Source organism: Littorina saxatilis, linkage group LG3, assembly GCF_037325665.1.
Source record: "Littorina saxatilis isolate snail1 linkage group LG3, US_GU_Lsax_2.0, whole genome shotgun sequence".
Taxonomy (NCBI): domain Eukaryota; kingdom Metazoa; phylum Mollusca; class Gastropoda; order Littorinimorpha; family Littorinidae; genus Littorina; species Littorina saxatilis.
The window spans coordinates 46,159,340-46,180,343 of NC_090247.1; the positions used below are offsets into that span (position 1 = coordinate 46,159,340).

The 21,004-nt window shown below is 46.0% G+C and overlaps 1 protein-coding gene and 1 long non-coding RNA gene across 3 annotated transcripts in view; both read right to left on the reverse strand.

Annotated features, from left to right (window-relative positions):
- Positions 1-1,585: 1,585 nt before the first annotated feature.
- LOC138960812 (uncharacterized) lies at positions 1,586-13,515 on the reverse strand. Its single transcript, XR_011454073.1, has 2 exons — positions 4,312-13,515; positions 1,586-4,247 (listed from the first exon to the last, which is right to left on the reverse strand). It is a non-coding gene; the product is annotated as an uncharacterized lncRNA (long non-coding RNA).
- Positions 13,516-14,826: 1,311 nt separating this feature from the next.
- Positions 14,827-21,004, reverse strand: part of LOC138960787 (xaa-Pro aminopeptidase 1-like) — a 197,196-nt gene continuing 191,018 nt past the window's right edge. Inside the window, exons 19-22 of one of the 2 annotated variants that reach the window (XM_070332438.1) lie at positions 20,312-20,389; positions 16,139-16,215; positions 15,710-15,808; positions 14,827-15,322 (exon numbers count right to left, since the gene is read on the reverse strand). In XM_070332438.1, the coding sequence (XP_070188539.1) occupies positions 15,125-15,322; positions 15,710-15,808; positions 16,139-16,215; positions 20,312-20,389 (452 nt within the window). In that variant the 3' untranslated portion in view covers positions 14,827-15,124. Of the gene's footprint in view, positions 15,323-15,709; positions 15,809-16,138; positions 16,216-19,844; positions 19,923-20,311; positions 20,390-21,004 lie in introns of both variants that reach the window. The other variant, XM_070332437.1, reaches the window with a different exon arrangement.

The following is a 21,004-nucleotide window of genomic DNA, read 5'->3' on the forward strand; positions in this document are numbered from 1 at the left end:
CCATGAGTTTCAGCAAATGATATGATTCTGGTGTTTTCTGTGAATATTTGGCTGTGATTCAAAGGACTATTTTTTTGTTCGAACTTCCTGTGCGCCAAAGAGCTAAAAATAGCCGTGATGTGGCAAAGTCATGGAGCACATTGCTGTCCGATGTTCGCGCGTCGAGTCCGGATACGATGCGTTACGACATTCATAATTTTTTGTTCGAAGCCCGTAACTTCAAATTCAGCGTGAGTTTTTGCAAAGATGTGTTGCTACGTCCAAGACTGAACTCCTGACTGTCGATTGCAGTAATTTGTTGGTGTTTGCATGTTTGCATTTAGCCATGAGACTGAACATATTGTTGATCACGAAAGTCGTGTAACGCTTCGGCGATCCGGAAACGGCCGAACTTCGCAATTGAAAAGCACACAAAAACAACACCAACGTATAGAAACCATTTTTATTGACATACAACAATGCTTTAATGTCTCAGGAATAGATTCAGATGAAAAAAGTCGTGGTAGAAATAATTTTAATTTACTTTTTCATGATTTCAAATGTGTCACCCCTACTCACTCTCACTGGACCACCATTTCTGAGAATGACCCATACATGTGTGGTTATGACAGTCTGGCATACGAGCCAAATTAAAATTACTACGACATTGGATTCGTTGTCATTTTTCGGTTGTAAAACATCACACCTTATTGAGTACATGTGACTTTCGATCTCAAAAGAAACGAAATTTGTAGACGTCGTGTTTTACATTTACATCTGTAAAATATGCCTACCTACTGTATTAATACATGCGTGATTAATCATTGACATTTGTAAACAAAAACCAAGTTCGAAAAGGCTTGAATTGGGTAAGTGGGTAAGTGAGTGCATGACTGAGCAGACAAAAGAAATTTTCAAGATGGCGAGCCAAAACATCAGGTCGATTCAACATTTTAGTCGGCTGGTAAAGCCGTTGAGAGGAGAAAAATGTATGAAGCGGTTTAAGTTTATGGAGTGTTGAGTTACGGCCTGAGTGTCTGATGTGTTTCAGCAGAAGCGAGACAGCTGGTATTATCTAACTGACACTGGCGAGCAGCCGCAACCAGACCACACTCGTGCTCTACTGTCTGCAAGATCAACACACAATGACTAATTTTTCTGAATCTGAATTTTATTTTGACTGTTGTCTTGGGATTGATTAAACCTTTTAGTTACCTAGGAAATGATCATTTAGACCCTCATAGATCCATCCAGGATTTTACGTGGGATGATAGCACCTTTCTACTTGGGTACCTACCAAAATATAATGGCACGGCTGTTTTTTGGTGCAGAGAGGGAATTGTGTGCTGAACAAATGTTGCAGATTGATACAAGCGTCAGTTACAACATTATTTCAGCAAAACAATCCCAATCTGTACAGAGAGCAGCCAAGCTAGTATGTGTCCATGTGGAATGATGATCTTATCCCGATATACAAGCTGGGACAGATCTGTGGAGAGACATACATTTGCTCACACCAAAAGGATGGTACATTTTTGAGTCACTTGAGAAAAAGTGACTCTATGTAATCGGTCAGTGTTAGTCTGTCCGGCCGGCCGGCCGGCCGTCTCACTAAAACAGAACAAAACTGGTTGGTGTACAAGAAATTGTGGGAAAGTTTTGAATCAAGAAAAGTGATATCGAAGACATGCACTCTTAACAAGAAGGGCAAAGCCCATACGACTCACATGCTTGACCTTGACCTTTACATGACCTTGACCTTCAGCTAAACCTAGCAATGACATCATACACTAAGAACTGCTTTACACATTTTTCCTACCAAAATACATGTGACCTTGACCCAAGGTCAAGGTCATGCAACACAAAGCTGTTAATTCAAGACATAGGAAGTACAATGGTGCTTATTGGCTCTTTCTACCATGAGATATGGTCACTTTTAGTGGTTCACTACCTTATTTTGGTCACATTTCATAAGGGTCAAAGTGACCTTGACCTTGATCATGTGACCAAATGTGTCTCATGATGAAAGCATAACATGTGCCCCACATAATTTTTAAGTTTGAAACAGTTATCTTCCATAGTTCAGGGTCAAGGTCACTTCAAAATATGTATACAATCCAACTTTGAAGAGCTCCTGTGACCTTGACCTTGAAGCAAGGTAAACCAAACTGGTATCAAAAGATGGGGCTTACTTTGCCCTATATATCATATATAGGTGAGGTATTAAATCTCAAAAACTTCAGAGAAAATGGGAAAAATGTGAAAAATAGCTGTTTTTTAGACAACATTTATGGCCCCTGCGACCTTGACCTTGAAGCAAGGTCAAGATGCTATGTATGTTTTTTGGGGCCTTGTCATCATACACCATCTTGCCAAATTTGGTACTGATAGACTGAATAGTGTCCAAGAAATATCCAACGTTAAAGTTTTCCGGACGGACGGACGGGGGGGACAGACGGACGGACGACTCGGGTGAGTACATAGACTCACCTTTGCTTCGCATGTGAGTCAAAAAGCATATTGCAAAGTTGAGATGAATTAATAAGGTAAATATTGCAACTCAAATTAAATACAAAGAATATTCAGGTCAGATACAAGTCCTACTGCATTTTACATGTGCTTGATTAGCTGAAGCTGATATAAGAGACTACAAAATCCATCTACAGTGATTTGGAATAAGAAAGAAAAAACATCAAAAAATCATTGAACAAAAGTAAATAAGAAAACACAATCTGAGCAAGTGTGACTGCAAGATTGCTATTAAAAAAAATGCTGATTGATCTCTGATAAATCAGGTGAAACATTTCAACAATGTGTAGGTGAACAGAAAAAAAGGGGGCGGAGGTGTGTGTCTGTGTGTATACAGGTATGCATGTGAGTGTGTCTGTGTGTTTCTATCTGTTTATTTCTGTGTGTCTCTACCTGTTCTTGTGCAAACATATTATGTGCACGCTTTTGTCTATGTCCTATCAAATAACCAAAGGGAAGTAATCGCTCTTTATGCATACGAGATGTGTAATAGAGTAAGCGAGAGTTGTACGGAACCTTTTCTTTTGGCACCTGAGAGAATAACAAGCATTGAAATGAACAAGCGACTTTCATCCTCTCAGGTGCCAGGAGAAAAGGTTCCGTACAACTCTCGCTTACTCTATTACACATGTCGTATGCATAAAGAGCGATTAAATTACATATTCTTACTCCGAATCACATATATGCATTGACGTAGTCAGAGATGCTAAGGTCTGAAAATCGCTACCCGTTAACAGTCAAAGGGAAGCAACCCAACAAACAACAAGAAGGGCAAAGCCCACATGCTGAACATACCTTGATCTTTCTTTCAGAAATGACAAATATCAGTTTAACTCAAACTGACCTGGAACTTGAAGATATGTAACCTAATGTGAGTTAGTATGAAAATATAATGTATTTCCCTCACACATATGTAGTTTTGGAAGAGTTATTTTCAATAGGTCAAGGTCGCTTCAAAATATATACATTTCAACTTTGAAGGACCCTTGCGACCTTGACCTTGAAGCAAGGTCAACCAAACTGGTGTCCAAAGATAGGGCTTACTTTGCCCTGTATAGCATACATAGCTAAGGTTGCCATTCTCAATAACTTCAGAAAAAACTGTGAAAATGTGAAAAACAATCGTTTTTAAGACAACAATTATGGCCCCTGTGACCTTGACCTTGAAGTGAGGTCAAGTTGCCAAACATGTTTCTGAAGATCTTGTAACCCTACACCATCAGGCCACAATTGGTGTTGATAGACTTAAAGGGCAGCTGTTGGGTTGTGGCTCTCAAAATCAGTTCATCAGAATGAGTTCTCATGTAACTGAAACTATACTTAAAAGTTACTTGGTGATTTTAACAGCTTGATAACACAAGTCCGAAGATTTTAGACATGCTACAATGTCTTTAATCGAAGAAAGTTTGCATTCTTGGCTGAGTCAATGCAGCCGCTCGAAAATTACTTCCCTTGGACGCGTGACGTCAGCCGAGGAATCGGCCGGGTTGAACGGTGCTCTCTTTATACCGTGTAGTGAGCGCAATCGGGTTGTCTAGTCAAGCCTACTTCACGGGTAGGTGAAGAGAAACTTAGGATGGGGTGTCTTCTCCCAGGCCAAAATTTCGCAGTACTGAAAACGGAGTTTATTAAGTGTCTTCCGTCCCCCTCCTGCTTTTGTTCAGGTGTTCCCACTTAAACCCTGTTTTTGTTCAACTTATTGGCATATAATGTCACGCGTCGAGGGACACAAACACATACTCACACACAGACACACACATGCACCCACAACCACACACACACACACACACATGCACCCACAACCACACACACAGACACACACATGCACCCACAACCACACACACACACACGTGTAATCACACACAAACACACACACACACGCACACACACACACACACACGTGTTATCACACACACACACATACGTGTTATCACACACACACACACACACACACACACGATAACCATCACAATCACAGTTTGACAAATTCATCTTTGATTTTTTTGCGGCCGAACCCCCCTCCCCCATTTTCCACACTAGATCCACTGTTTCATCTTTGTCTTCGTCTCTCTTCCCTTTATCTTATCTCGTCTACCTACTTGAGTGAGTAACTTGTTATATGAAGTCCTATATCGCGCGCGTATCTCCAGACTCGGACTCAAGGCGCAGGGATCTATTTATGCACTGAAGAGGTATTGTCATTATCTCTTTCCTAGATTTTCCCACCGACAGAGTTGGGTTTTGTCTTGAATTCAGTACCTCACACGTACACGGTAATTGGCGTGACACCTCAAGCGGACCTTCTTCAGTGTAAAGTGTCTGCTGACCAGGGACACGAGGGTCTGTGGTTGAGCAACTTTATGGTTTAACCGGGTGGACTGGGGAAGTAGCAACAGCATGTGAACCACTTTAGAAATAACTTGTGAAGGTTGCAGTTGGTCAGATCAAAGAAGAGAAGATGGGAACATGGGTCCTGAGAAGATACCACCACCCTAATACTTTACTTTGTGCAAGAATCAATCACGCGTACAGCATTACAGATGCCCAGCTGTACTCTGCATTGTACTGTAAACTTCGCAGCGGCCTTATCGGGTTCCTCGGATGACGTCACTGCCAGGCTAACGCTGCGGCGTCTCTTCTTGTGCTGACAGGGTTGTCGGTCGCGGATTTTGAGTCGTTTCGGCCTGCCAACTGCTTCGTTTTCTTGCGGATTGTGAGAACTAGCAGAAAGTTTCACTCATTTTCATGGTTTCATGAAACTAATGATAAAAGTGTCTTCTTCTGGACCAAATCAACAGTCTTTAGTTGAATCAACTCGAAAAACTCTTAAACCAAACACGCGACTCCGCGCAGTTTTGAGGCCAGGCAACCCGACAGCTGCCCTTTAATAGTGTCCAAGAAATATACAATGTTAAAGGTTTCACAGACGGACGGGGGGGACGGACGCCCGGAAGGACAGGCGGACGATGTCGGTGAGTATATAGACTCACTTTTGTAAGTATAATGTATTTCCCTCACACATATGTAGATTTGGAAGAGTTACCTTCCATAGTTCAAGGTCAAGGTCACTTCAAACTATGTATACAATCCAACTTTAAAGGACCCTTGCGACCTTGACCTTGAAGCAAGGTCAACCAAACTGGTGTCCAAAGATAGGGCTTACATTGCCCTGTATAGCATACATAGCTAAGGTTGCCATTCTCGATAACTTCAGAAAAAAATGCGAAAATGTGAAAAATGGTCGTTTTTAAGACAACAGTAGGGAGATTCAAAGGACAGCACGTTTCGTTTTGCAGCTCGTTTCGTTTGGTGAATGAGTCACCCCGCGAAACGGAACGTGAAACGAGACGGCATAGGCCGCAGACAAGATTTAGATGTATTCACGTTTCGTTTCGGAATGAAGGAAGGGCGATAAATCTTCAAGTGAAATTATCACGTCTGTCCTCGATCAGAATGGAAAAAAAAACCCTAGGAGGTGGTCCAGAATCGGGCATACTTTGATTATTTTCAGTCCAAATAAATCACACAGACTTTGTTTATACAAAATCACATACGAAGCCAGAATAAAAATTCGATGCGATGACCTACTTCTGCTTCGCCATTTGCTTTCTTCACCATGAAGTTGGATAAATGTACCAGGATCAGCACCCTTCAAAATATTTCAGTTCACAACAGTTGTCTACCTCCAATGAACACATTCTCAGCGCTGAAAGACTGTGAAAGGGTTGATGAATCTAGCAATGCATAAAATGGCCAACAAATAAAACTGTTAGTGTGCAAAAATACTCACAAAAGTTGACGAAATATTGTTCGTTTTTTGGGGGTGGAAAACGTGACTGCGTTTTGACGTTCCACGTTCCGTTTCAGTTGACCTTCACCTTTCCAGCGAGAGACCCCCGAAATGATGACGTTTACCACAACTTCAAAACGAAACGTCCCGACGTTTCGTTTATTAAATCTCCCTAATTACGGCCCCTGTGACCTTTAACTTGAAGTGAGGTCAAGTTGCCGCACATGTTTTTTGAGATCTTGCAACCATACACCATCAGGCCACATCAGGTGTTGATAGACTTAAAGGCAGAGTAAGCCTCCCGTAAACCATCACAGATACGGTCAGGCTTTTACACACAGTACAAACACCATTTCATTTAAACACTCACCAATTGAGAACATCCTAGGTGCCCTCCGTAAAGAGCGAACAATTTTCAAAGAATTTATTTTTGCGTGGTTTATCTTACCCCTGAGCCATCGTGAACCCGTGTGATCCAGTTTTCCCTTTTCACAATGCAGTCGTCATAGTTAGTCATTTGAATGCGACTCGACGTGAGCTTATCTACAATAGCACGTTTTTTTTATGCACGAAACAACGGCTGTGGTTCACAAGAACTCTAGCGATGGCTTTTGACTGTTGAGAGGAACGGCGATTTGCACTGATAAACCGGCCGTCGTCTGCTACGACCCTTGCGTGACCCTGCTTCCGGGCTTTTCTTTTTTTTAAACTTTCACAACTTCGAATTGTTCTGATCTTGTCTTGATGAAAAACGAATTCTTTTATGATTAAAGAATGTTTGTGTAACAAGCTGTCAATTTATTATTTAGATTTCAAAAGTTAGGTCTAGCGCAAAAACGAGGCGCCGTTGTTGTTAACGGAACAAGTCTACGAAAATAAATTCTTTGAAAATGTCTCACGCTCGACAGAAAGCAGCCAGGATGTTCCCGTTCGGTGAGCGTTCAAATGGAAGTATGCTTGTACTGTATTTAGACGCTCGGGGAGCTCTGTGATGGTTTACGGGAGGCTTACTGTGCCTTTAATAGTGTCCAAGAAATATCCAGCGTTAAAGTTTTCCGGACGGACGGACGGACGACTCGGGTGAGTACATAGACTCACTTTTGCTTCGCATGTGAGTCAAAAAAGTGTAAGTGGAAGCGTAGCTAGGGACGCTTGCCATGTGGGTTACCTCCCCTTGGAGTGACCTACGTCATTGCCGCTTCCCGAGCACGTGATCTAGAACTCACACAACTTTTTTCACTCAGAGGAGGAGGTCCCATTTTCTTTCGCTCTCGTGGCTGTCTGCTTGCTGTTTGCTCGGCACCCACCGGCCACGTTGTTCACCTGTCTGCTTGCTGACTGCTTCGTAGTTGGCGAGCTCTTTCCAGTTAGTCTTTCTGACTAGCGCATTTCATTGTGTTTCTGCTGAATTTCTGTCCTTTTTTGGACTTCGAAGTTTCAGCAGCTTGTTGTTTGGCCGCCATTTTGGTAGCCATTTTTGTTCTAGCACATGGTGTCTTTCTACTGAGCGTGTTCGTCCGTTTGGGACATTCGTATTGTCAGTAGTTGGTTGTTTAGCTGTGTTTGAGCAGCTATTTTGACTAGTGTTAGTTGTTATTTCTGCTGATTTACGTCCGTTACGGACTTGTAATTTGTTTCAGTGGTTTGTTTACTTTTTGCGTCAGTATGGCTGACAGCGATAAGAAACGTAATGTTAAGCCAGAGGGCAAGGGTCCTTCTAAGCCTAAGTCTTCTGCATCTTCGTCTAAGCAGCCTGTAGTGGTTGTAGTATCGGATCAGGCACGTAATACGATGTTTTCAGTGCCTATTTCTCCCCCGGAAGATGTTCGCGCTAGCTCTCAGCCTAGCGTTACTGTTTCTTCTACTTTGCCTTCTGCCTCGGCACCAGAGCCTGGTGCTTTGGTGTCTTCTCTGCTCAGCTCTTTGATTCCAGAGATCCGTGGCCTCGTGCGCGAGGAGATGAAGCGCTCCGTTCCGGCGTCAAGCTCCGTTTCCCACCCGGAGGTGGGAGGCACTCTTTCCTTGGCTTCTGTTCAGGGACCGGCCGCTTCTTGTTCCAGTGGGGATCTCCCTGGTTCATCGCCGCTGCTGTCCGTTCCTGGATCTTCGAACCGGTCCGCTAGCGCTCGTGACGCTGCAGGACATTCCATTTTGGGAGTCGGTTCTCTTCTTGATCGGCATTCTCTGTCTCCCGCTTGCGGGAGCTCAGGTTTGCAAGTCCCCTCGGGGACTCGGTCATCACAGGGTCATCCCCTGTCAGGTATGGCTGCCCTTCCTTCCGCCAGTATTCAGTTCAAGGGAGTTGGGCAGCAGCAGCCGTCGTTTTCGACGGCTGCGCTTCCGGTTTCGGCCGGAAGCATAGGCTCACCGGGTGGCGGACATGTGACAGTCCCTTCCGGTATGAGCCTAGCCTTACGTCAGCAGTCTTCGACAGCTGCGCTTCCGGTTTTCACCGGAAGTGTAGGTCTACCGGCTAGCGGACATGTGACAGTCCCATCCGGTTCCGACCTAGGGCTGGCCTACGGGCCTCCGGGCTTCCGCCCGCAGTCCGTGCAACAGCAGCTTCGGCATAGTGCCGCTGCTTCGGTTGCACTTCCGGCTCTGCCCGGATTTTCCGCTCCGGTTCTCGACGCTTCCTCTTGGACGTCGGCGTTCACGGACCATGGACTGGCCTACGGGCAGGCAGGCTTTCAGCCTCCTCTGGTTCAGCAGCCTCTCCACCCTTCTGTGGTGGCGTCTGCTAGCGCCTCTGTTCCTGCGACTTTGGATTTCGTGGCTTCATCCTCTCACCCGCCTCTTAGTCAGGGGGTGAGGATGGACGATTTCCGGCAGGGTGGGTTGTCGGCTTCCGTCTTTCCCTCCCAGCACTCTTTCGCAGGCAACTACGGCTTTGAGCCTTGCCCTTCGGTCGCCGCGTCGGACTCGCAGTCAGTCGACGACGAGCAGACACGTTCTGGTTTTCCGGCCAGACTTAAGGCGGCTCTGGAATCTGCGGCCGAGGTCACCTCTCGTTATTTTCCGGAAGGGGCCTCGGCTGCGGTGACTTCCTCTTCAGCGTTTCCGTCGGCTATGGCTGACTTCCGCTCGGGGAAGGAGGAGGAACAATACTTCCGGTTTGAAGAATCACCGTCACCTCTCGTGCATTTTTGCCAAATCTGCTCCTTCGGGCAGCGGTGTGCCTCCAGTTCCTGTTCCGTTGCTGGTGGCCCATGGCCCAGCTCCAGAACAGGCGCTGCCCTGGCTAGCCTCTTCTTCACAGGCTTCGAGTTTCGTGCCCTCTGCGCCAAAGAAGCTTTCTTTGCCCAGGGTTCCTCGGAATTTGCTGTTTGTTGTCGGTGTCGCCTGAGATTCTCCCTCTTCTCGCTAAGCCGCTGAAGAAGGACGCGGGTCTGACTGTCTGAGCAGACTCTTTCCTCTTCGGAGGAACTTGGACGACAGCTTGTGGAACTTGCTTCCATATCCGAGACCATCCTCAGGGCGCTCTCTCGGGCGCTTACGGAGTCCCTGGATCCTTTTACGCTCAGTAAGGAACAGGACTCAGAGAATGTGGCCACTCTCCTCGCTTCCCTTGCAAGGGTCAATGAGGAACAAATGAGGTTGTCCTCTCTACACTACGCTCACGCGGTCACGTGTAGGAGGGACTTGTTTCTCGCTCATTCTCAGTTCGCTGACGAATCAACGAAAAACACCCTCCGGTCCTCTCCCTTTGTGGACGGGTCCCTTTTTGGTCCTCTGGCGCTGGACGCCAGAAGACAAGAAATAGAGACCAACAGAGACCAGCAATTCTCTACGTTCGCATTGCAGGGTCTCAAGCATGCTAAGCCTTCTCAGCCTCAGCAGACCCAGTCTTCTGCTCCGGCTAAGTCGGCTTCCCAGAAGAGGCCTCATGTTCCGTCCCGCGGGTCGAACAAGAGGTCTTCGAGGGGCAGGGGTAGGGGCAGCTCTCGTGGCAAGCCCCACCCCCAATGAAGCGTTCCCGGTCTCACGCACCCCCCGCCCTCCACTTTGGTGATGGCGGGGGGCCCCTCCCGGGCACTTTCACATTGGCAGGCTGCTACGCACAGCCAGTGGATAGTGGGAGTGGTGAGGTCGGGATTCCGCTTGCTCTGGCTGGAGAACAAGGCCCCTCTTTCCAGGCGCCCTCCAGTTTTCAAGCCCCCCTTCTCTCAAGAGGCACAGGCAGTCCTTCGGGCGGAAGTGGCCTCTCTGTTAGAGAAGGGAGCGGTGGAGGAGGTCTCGGATCACAGCTCCCCGGGGTTTTATGGTCGGCTTTTCGCCGTCCCCAAGGCCTCGGGAGCTTGGCGTCCTGTTCTGGACCTATCGGTTCTCAACACTTTCTTGAGAACGATACGGTTCAAAATGGAGACGCCAGCCTCGGTCCGAGACGCTCTCCGCCCAGGAGACTGGGTGACCTCCATAGATCTGACCGATGCATATTTTCACATCCTTGTGCATCCGGCTGACCGGAAATGGCTTCGTTTCCGGTGGGCTGATCAGATCTACCAGTTCCGCGCACTTCCCTTCGGGCTGTCCCTTGCTCCATGGGTTTTCACCATGGTGGTAAGGCAGTTTTGCGCACTGGTGAGGTCACAGGGTATTCGGCTGCGGGCATACCTCGACGACTGGCTCATCATGGGTCAGAGCGAGATGCTCTGTGCGCAGCATACCCAGGTGGTTCTCCGAAACGCCAGCTTGCTGGGTTTCTCGGTCAACCACACAAAGTCGGAGCTCGTGCCGTCTCAAACGTTCACATACCTGGGTATGACGTTCGACACGGTCTCTTGGACTGTCCAGCCGTCGCAGAAACGGGTGGTCAAGCTCCAGGCTCTCATCCGCTCCACTTTGCCTCTCCTGCGGGCTTCCCTCAGGACGCTGGCCTCCATCCTGGGGCAGATGGAGTCTATGTCTCAGCTGGTACCACTGGGGAGGGTTCACAAGCGTCCACTTCAGCTTGCCCTGAAGCCGTTTGTGGACTCTCCTTGTGTGGACTGGAACACTCTCGTTCCTCTCGGGAAATGGTTCCAGACTGCTACCCTTCCGTGGCTGGACACGGCTTGGGTGTGCAGGGGCGTGCCGATCGCCTCTCCCCCCCCAGACACGGACCTCTTTACAGATGCGTCTCTGGCGGGGTGGGGGGCACACACGGACCAGCTCACAGCGTCTGGTCTGTGGTCAGCAGACCATAGCAGTTGGCACATCAACTCCCTGGAGCTAGAGGCGGTGTCTCTAGCTCTGGTCGAGTTCCTCCCTTCTCTCCAGCACAAGCACGTTCGTCTGTTTACAGACAATACCACGGTCGCTGCATACGTGAACAAACAGGGAGGTTCGCCCCTACCCCCACTCTTTCGCGCAGGACCTGCGAAATTTTGACTTGGTGCGCTCTTCACCAGATCACACTTTCAGCAAGGTACCTGCCGGGGAACCTGAACACGCTTGCGGACGCGCTCAGCCGCTCCGACAAGGTTCTTCAGTCGGAATGGACCATCACGCACGGGGCGTTGCTTCGCCTTTGGGCCATGGTCCAGAAGCCGATGGTGGATCTTTTCGCCACCAGATTCTCAAGGCGCCTCCCGATATTCGTTTCGCCATTCCCCGACCCGGAGGCTTGGCGGACGAATGCATTAGACATCCCCTGGGGGGGGTTGGAGGCTTATGCCTTTCCTCCTTTCCAGTTACTCGGACGAGTCATCAGGAAAGCGGATCTGGAGGTCCATCTCTGCTGCTGGTGGACTGGCTCACGGCCCTCCCATCCCTCTCGCTCTTGCGAGAGGCGAGCTCGTGCAGCCTCGAACCGGCGTTCCTCACGAGGACCCTCAGTCACTGAACCTTCACGCGTGGAAGTTGTTCGGTCCTCGCTGAGGCGTTCTGGGGCGTCGCTCTCACAGATCATCTACCTCTTCCGTTTACGCTTCCCACTGGAAGGCCTGGGCCGCATGGTGTCAGTCTCACTGGCTGAGCGCCGTAGCGCCCCGCTCTATGCATTTGGCCAACCACCTGTCGGACTTGTCCGCTCAGGGTGCCTCAGCCTCCTCTTTGAGGGTCCGCAGGTCGGCTATCGCTGCTACACTTAGACAGATTGGGCATTCTGTCAATGTCAGTGGGGTTATTGCCGGAGTCATTAAGGGCGCGGCCTTGGAGAAAGCCAAGACGCGCTCTCCCTTTCCCAAGTGGGATCTCTTCCTGGTCCTTGAGTTCTTACGCTCTACGGACTTCGAACCTTTAAGGGACGCCAGCCTGCCTAACCTTACCCGGAAGGCGCTCTTTCTGCTTCTCTTAGCTACAGCGCGCAGGGGTAGTGAGATACATGCCCTCTCGGGTAGTCCGGAGGACATCTCTCGTGAGCAGGATGGCTCTTTGACTTTGAAGTTCCGGGTGGGCTTTCTAGCCAAGAATCAGACTCCGGATGAGCCTTCACCTGTGGTTCGGGTTAAACCACTTTCTCACATCCTGGTCCTGGACGATCCGGATTTGGTTAACTGTCCTGTTCGGGCCCTCGATGCTTATCTTGCTCGCATTCGTCCTGTTCGGTCAAGCTCGCAGAAGCTTCTGTTCATTTCCCTTAACACTGCAAGGGATAAGGATATCGCCAGAACAACGTTGGCCCGGTGGGTGTCGGCTCTCATTAAGCAGGCCTACGTATGGAGCCTTTCAAGAAGGGGGGGGGGGGGGGGGGGGGCGCAGCCTGTCTTCCCCCTCGACTCGGCCAGAGTCCATGAGTCCAGGGCGTGGGCCTCCTCCTTGGCCGTGTTACGGTCTCGGAGACTGGATGAGGTCCTACGAACAGCCTACTGGCGCTCGGACGACGTCTTCATACGTCTTCATACACTTTTATCTACGAGACGTCGCCGCTGTTTGTCAAGACGGTTTACGGTCCCTCCCTGCCTTGGTGGCGGCGGGCCAGTGCCTTTCCAGGACTTGAGAGTGAATTAGAACTTTTTGATCTTTCCCACCACCTTGTTGGAGTTATCTGCATATATGTGATTCGGAGTAAGAATATGTAATTTAATCGAAAATTTTTAAGTAAATTTTCATTTGATTAATATACTTACCCGAATCACATAGGTAATTCCCTCCCGCCTTCCCCGCTTTATAGTTTCTAAGTATTCTATAAGTCGTGTGAGTTCTATCACGTGCTCGGGAAGCGGCAGTGACGTAGGTCACTCCAAGGGGAGGTAACCCACATGGCAAGCGTCCCTAGCTACGTTTCCACTTACACTTTTTTGAGTCACTTGAGAAAATGTGACTCTATGTAATCGGTCAGTGTTAGTCTGTCCGGCCGGCCGGCTGTCCGGCCGGCCGTCCGTAGACACCACCTTAACGTTGGACTTTTCTCGGAAACTATCAAAGCGATCGGGCTCATATTTTGTTTAGTCGTGACCTCCAATGACCTCTACACTTTAACGATGGTTTCGTTGACCTTTGACCTTTTTCAAGGTCACAGGTCAGCGTCAAAGGAAAAATTAGACATTTTATATCTTTGACAAAGTTCATCGGATGTGATTGAAACTTTGTAGGATTATTCTTTACATCAAAGTATTTACATCTGTAGCCTTTTACGAACGTTATCAGAAAAACAAGGGAGATAACTAGCCTTTTCTGTTCGGCAACACACAACTTAACGTTGGGCTTTTCTCGGAAACTATAAAAGTGACCGGGCTCAAATTTTATGTGAACGTGACTCCCAGTGACCTCTACACTTTGACGTCTGCTTTGGTGACCTTTGACCTTTTTCAAGGTCACAGGTATGCTTCAGGTATGCATTGTGTTGTGAATAGCAATTTCTTCCTGTCCATCTGATGCCTCATATAATATTCAGAACTGCGAAAGTGACTCGATCGAGCGTTTGCTCTTCTTGTTGTTTGTTGGGTTGCTTCCCTTTGACTGTTAGACGGGTAGCGATTTTCAGACCTTAGCATCTCTGACTACGTCAATGCATATATGTGATTCGGGTAAGTATATTAATCAAATGAAAATTTACTTAAAATTTTTCGATTACTTCCCTTTGGTTATTTGATATCTTACTCGCTCTGCCTCATTCTGTTTAAGATTCTATGTGTTTAACCTTCGCCCGATCGAGTTATCGACTACACACGGAAGACATCGTGGGGCCGTGCGGACCCATGCTTCTCAAAGAAGGAAACATGCATACCCTTCCGTAGACCCATGCTTTCCAAAGAAGCAAAAACGTGCATCCCCTTCAGTAGACGCCATGGTCAAATTTCCTCGAGAAGTAAATTAAATTATTAATTTTATTATTTCCGTGCTTCTCAAAAAAAGGAAAAACGTGAATACCCTTCTGTAGACGTCGTGGGGCTGTGTGGACCCACATTGTTATGTATTAATTTCGCTCCATGTGACTTGCTTATTAACTCCAAAATTAAACAGATCTTAGAAAATGATGTTTAGAGCCAATACCTGAAGGTTTGTGACTTCTCTCCCTAGTTTTTATGCAAGTTTCTTCAGTTTGAAAAACATGGGTCCGCACGGCCCCACGATGTCTTCTGTGTGTAGTCTAAATTTGACCTTTGTTTTTGTTAATTACTTCTCGCTGAAATTTAATGATCTTTTAGGACATAAGAGCTTTTTAGGTGTCTGAGGCATTCTTAAAAGCTCATTAAAAAATTCCAACTGGTTTAAGAGATATTTGCAATTAAACACCCTTCTAGGTCCACACGGACCCACGACTACCGGCGAAGGTTAAATCTGTGTTTATGCATGCCACCAATCTGTGTTTTATATTGTAGTGTATGTATTGGTACTCGCATATATGGTTCTTTGACAAACTCTAAAGCAAAGCAGATACCATTACAGTTCCAGCATTCCTATTCACATCCTGAAGGTAAAGGCCGATACAATTGCCATGACGAGCATCGCCATGGTGCCAGGTGTGTTGTGTGCCGCTGATGTGCTGTGGTCAGTGAAGGGCTTGGTGCGCGCCTTTAGCCAGTCCTTGGCCAGTGCGGTGGTCAGCAGGGGTTCTATTGTCTCCTGTGTCAGCTTGTGATAGTCGTTCAGCCAATCGATCTACAACATGCACAGATATGACCACAATTACTCTTCTTCTTAGCTTGCTTTCAAGTCTCCTAAGAACGACAGAGCTATTGCTTTTCATTGATGTCTGTCCTCTCTGTCTGTGCTGTACTAACTTTCCAAATTACTGGACAACTTAACACTATATTTTTACTTTGATCTTTGCGTTTTGATGTATCATTAAAACAAGATGTCGGCTGTAAGAATCAATGTTTGTAAGTTCAAGGGTTTGAACACTTCAGATTCACTTTTAGTTTACAGAAGAAAAACAATAATGACAATGTGCACACACTGAAGATGTAAATTGAAGTTAGGGTTACAGGTTCCCTGCAGATATCTGAGTTTTGTACTGTAAATGGGTAATTAATTCAGCAGACCTACCTGGCGTTTGGACAGCAGACTGTAGTCAATGAGATTGGGTTCAAACGGCACCAGGGTTATGGGCTTGAAGCGCAGGAACTGCTTGTCTCCGAACTTGTGCTGTCAATCAGCCAGAACAGTATTTTAGTCACACTGCTCAGTGATGGAGATGGTCAATGACAGGTGAATGGCAAGCACATCATACAAATCATACAAAGTAATACAGCCAAAGGTTGCTATCAGATATTCGAATGCAGTTTAACATCAGCTGATCGCCGCCAAACCTACTGATGCAGCCTTAATCAATATCCCCCTGTTCATCAATCAAACATCATGGTCGCGAGTTAAATGAAATGTGCTCTGGCACATGTGTTATCGAATTATCAAATATCACTTGTACACGGGAAAGCTCATGAGGTTTATCAGGGAGTGCGATGAAAAAAAACTCACCGTGGTGTTCGTTGGTTCCACCATAACCACAGTTTCCAGCCGAATGCCGAATTGACCTGGTTCGTAATACCCAGGCTCTGGACCAAAAACATACGTAGATACTTGACTGCATGTATGATAAAAACATCTTGCAAATAAAAATCCACTGAGAGACACTCATATTTAAACAAACTGGACACTCAAATTTAAACAAACTGGACTGTCGCATAAACCTGACAGTTTTCTGTTACACGCCCTACCCGGCCCCTCGCACACAAATACACACACTGACACAAGAACATGCATTACTGCAATCACACATGCAGGGACAAGCAAACACCACACACACGCAGGCACACATACACACACACATGCTAACCGTGCACACACATTCAGAAACACACCCACATACACACATTCAGAAACACGCACACACACACAGAAACATACACACACAGAGAAACAAACACGCACACACACACACACTGACACACACATACTGACAAACACTTCTCGCCTAAGAAGAAAGCATACAAATATATTGATCAGAAAACAGTAAAATATAACACAACCCAGCAGTCACATACAATGTCAAACATTGCCGTACGGACACAGTAAGGATACTAAACTACATGTATATAGACGCCAATGGTCTGTGAACCTTTGAAGAAGGCCTGCGGGCCGAAAATTTGGATTTTTAAAAAGATGCGACATTCTGTCTTGGTTTTGGACTTTTTATTGTGTTGTATAAATAAGCTTTTTTAAGCTTTAAACAGTTTTCCAGCTTTCATTGTGTGGAGTGGTGCAGAGGAAAAAGAGTTTCTTGAATTCTCTCTCTCTCGATCTCTCTCTCTATATATATATATATATATATAGGCAAATATTTAAAAACAATCTCCTCAAAAGTTTTTGTGATGAATATGGAATATGTTTATTAATGATGATCCAAATTTTCACCCCCATGGGAGGCTTCTTCAGGGTGATAGAATGATGAAGGATGATTCAGATTGTGCCACCAAGTGAATGGTGTGACCATTCACACATACACAGTGCACTCAAATTACATACAGCAGTTATATATATAACAAAATCAAGGAAAAGAAAAGCCAAACACAGAATTTCAAGTGGCAGCCCTCATTATATTATATACATTGATGTCAAAAGCGAGAATGCGGAAAAATTACGTCATGAGCAAGGGAGGTCATCCTATACTCTGTGTGTCTCCGCTGCTTGCATTCCAACGTGGAATTTTGAAAGCAGCGAGCACACTAGAGGTAATGGAAGAGGTGGGGGGAGGGGGTAAGAAATAGATCTAGAGAGAACTCTTCACAGACAGCCTATATATATATATATACACTCTTCAAAAAAAGTTAAGGATCGGTTGAAAAAACGGATCTAATTATAAAAAATTGCCAAAAAATTAAACATCGACATAATAATTAAAAGATTAATTTGTTTCAATTAACAAATGAACAATGAGTCTAGAATTTTGTTTGGCAGGCAGAGTTATTTCCCTTTGTGGGACTTCTCAAAAGCTTCTGCATTTTGGAAGAAAAAGGGTGTTTTTTTATAGCCCCATGAAATTTGCGGAACGCATGCCAGGGCAAAAGGTTGTGATGCACGTGCTACAACAGGGTCCTGGCTATGAACATCGCTCACCAGCTTGTGTTCAACGCTGACACAATTATGCACAGCAGCAATTACATGCCCCCACGAAGAAAACAGCGATTTGGATAGAGGAAGGGCAATAGGATGGCTACAAGGCGGTGTTGCTGCCAGGCAAGTGGCCCAGAGGCTTGCAGTGGCTCCCTCTGTCATGGTCAGACTAAAACAGAGATTCCACGCAACTGGAAGAGTGCAGGAGCGACAACGTTCTGGTCGGCCCAGAGTCACCACACAAAGAGAGGATCGCTTAATTCAGAGGCAGGCCATGCAACAAAGAATGGCTACGGCAAACATTTGGCAACGCCTACAAGCTACCACCAACACTGTTGTTAGTGGTCAGACGATCTGAAACCGCTTACACAACTTTGGCTTGCGTGCCGAGGAACAACCCTAACTGCTAATCACCGAGCAGCTCGCCGAGCCTGGTGCACTCAACATGTGAGCTGGCAATGTCAGCAGTGGGCTCAGGTGTTGTTTACAGACGAGTCCCGCTTTTGCTTGGAACCTGCTGATGGTCGCATCCGAGTGTGGAGGCGTTGCGGAGAGCGCTTCGCAGAAGGCGCTGTTCTGGAACGACGGCGATTTGGCGGAGGCTCTGTGATGGTCTGGGGAGGGATCAGCACACGTCTAAGGACACCTCTGTACCATGTAATGGGCAACTTGATCGGTGTCCGCTACCAGAATGAGATCCTGCAACCCCTGGTCGTTCCAGCCCTCCAAGCGATCGGCCCTCGTGCGATTCTTCAGGATGACAACGCACCTCCCCATGCACGATCTGCAGCTGTAAACACCTTCATCCAGCAGGCCAGGGTCAACAGGATGCTGTGGCCAGCCAACAGCCCGGACCTGAACCCCATAGAGCACATGTGGGACGAGCTTTGTTGTCGGGTACAGCAACATCACCCTCCTCCTGCCAATCTGGGTCAACTGCTGCAATGGCTCCAGCAGGAGTGGAATGGAGTTCCCAGAGCATTTCGAGGGTTGTCACGTTTGACACACTCTAGCTAAATTGTCGCTGCCGCGTTCGATCTTTGCTTTGTTTGTCATTACTTCTTGGTTGTTCAATTATATAATTTTAAAATAATGAAAGAATTTGGTCTTGTCTGTTTTGTGTGGCATGCTTGTAAAAAAGTGATCCTTAAATTTTTTTGAAGAGTGTATATATATATATACTTATTTCTCTCTCTTTCTCTGCTAAGAGATTTTAACAAATCTCGGAAGAAAGTCTCTGCTGACTTTCAATTGTTTCTTTCACAATTTCTGATGTTATATATGTTACAGTAAATTCATCAAACCAGTCGATTTGTAAATTTACTGTAATTTTCAGTAAATTTGTAAAGTTACTATTTCACTCAGTAAATTTACAAATTTACTGAAAAATTCAGAAAATTTACAAATTTACTGAAATTTGGGGATTCATTTTTGACAAATCTACTGAATGGTGAAGGACAATTTCAGTAAATGTGAGCTGAACAAGACTTGTGAAGATTTGACAGCTTGTGCGAGTTCAGTGTGAGTTCTGCTCAGTACAGTTTCAGTAAATGTGAGCTGAACAAGACTTGTGAAGATTTGACAGCTTGTGCGAGTTCAGTGTGAGTTCTGCTCAATACATGCGGTGACAAGTAAATTCACCAACTTAAATATACCGGAAATAAAAGCAAGCAGCAACCAGTCAGTAGCCAACCGATTGATACGTACTTCCTGCGATTTGTTTTTCTCTATCTGCATTCCAATAGTTTAATCAGTTGTTTTGACTTGCTGGAAGTTAGGACACAGTACGTTTGTGAGAGCCAGTATTTGCATTTATTAGGAGATAAAGGTTTGAAAAATGGCGAATGCAATCACCGTTCTAGTGCTACAGGGTCATCCTAGTTATTTCAGACATGATAACAAAACAAATCTTAATAATTTAACCTTTGTTCTCCCATCCCAGAAAATGTGCAGACTATACACAGTGCACTCAAAGTACATACAGCAGAGTTGTGACAGACATCACACCTACGGCAAATACATAACACGGCGCAGAAAGGAACAAGCGTACGCTGCCTTCTGTTTCGCTCACCATCTGAGAAATACATGCTAGGGAGCAGCTCTTCCTGTGAGTACAGCGTGTTTTGTGAAAGCGCAATAAAGCCCGGGCCTGAAACACAGCAAACAATCTGGGTATTCAGAACTTGAAATCAAGCACCGTTTTTGTCTTGTTAAATATAGGCTACAACGCAAAGCAGGTGATCAACAACTGTTCAATGCTGATACAGTAATGGGAACGTGAAACTCGACCAGTCATGACAACGATGAACAAAGCGCGCATATTTCAGTGGCGCAGTCTGACGAAAGCTTTGTTTGACTGATACCGATGATGTCAAAATTCAAGGTTCACGTTCCCCTCTGGCTTTGAAACTGTCCACTGTTAGTCACATCAGCAGGTGGTTAAAAGGTGGGCTACCTGTGGAAAGTAAGTCAGTAATATATATGATATGATGCGAGAGAGAGGCATGGAATGTCAAGGCGAATCTTCTCCACTCTCACCATCCGAGAAGAACATGTAGGCGTACAGGGTCTCGTCATTAACGGTGGGTTCGTGATACAGTGAGATTCTACCCGGGCCTGAAACTCAACATGTTTACTGATAAGTCACATTTGTAAGAAACACAATGATATACACTGTCAAAAAACAAAATTGGCTATTCCTTCACAAGACTGGCCTTTGATCACCTTACTAATTAATTCATTGATTTGGGGTTTTAAAAATATGCTCACAGTCAAAGATAATGACCTTCCCCAGATTCGTCAAACTCGCCAGAAACTCCCCCCAAAATGGTCAGATTAATAATATGCCTTTAGTTTTTATTATCCTGACTGGTCGATCTGCCCTTAACAGTGAACTGATCAATTTAATAACTGAACATTGTAAATCAAGTAAAAGGATGATCAACCCTTTAAAAATATGTGAAATCTCTGTTAACGTTCTGTATGGGTGTGAATAAGCAACAACAGCTGTTCAAGCATGTCTGTAAATCTTCTTTCTGAACAAATATGAAATAATTATGTGTCAGGGTGAACATATACTGTCACCAATTCAAGAGTAAAGTTTTTGTCATTGTCCAGTCTAGTGTTTGTAGTTCATATGTTGCTGATCGCTTTATGCTTTGAGTAATGCCATTATCTGTTCTAAGTTAAATTGTGAGATGCACATGTCCAGTCACCGGTAGATCCTAAGCG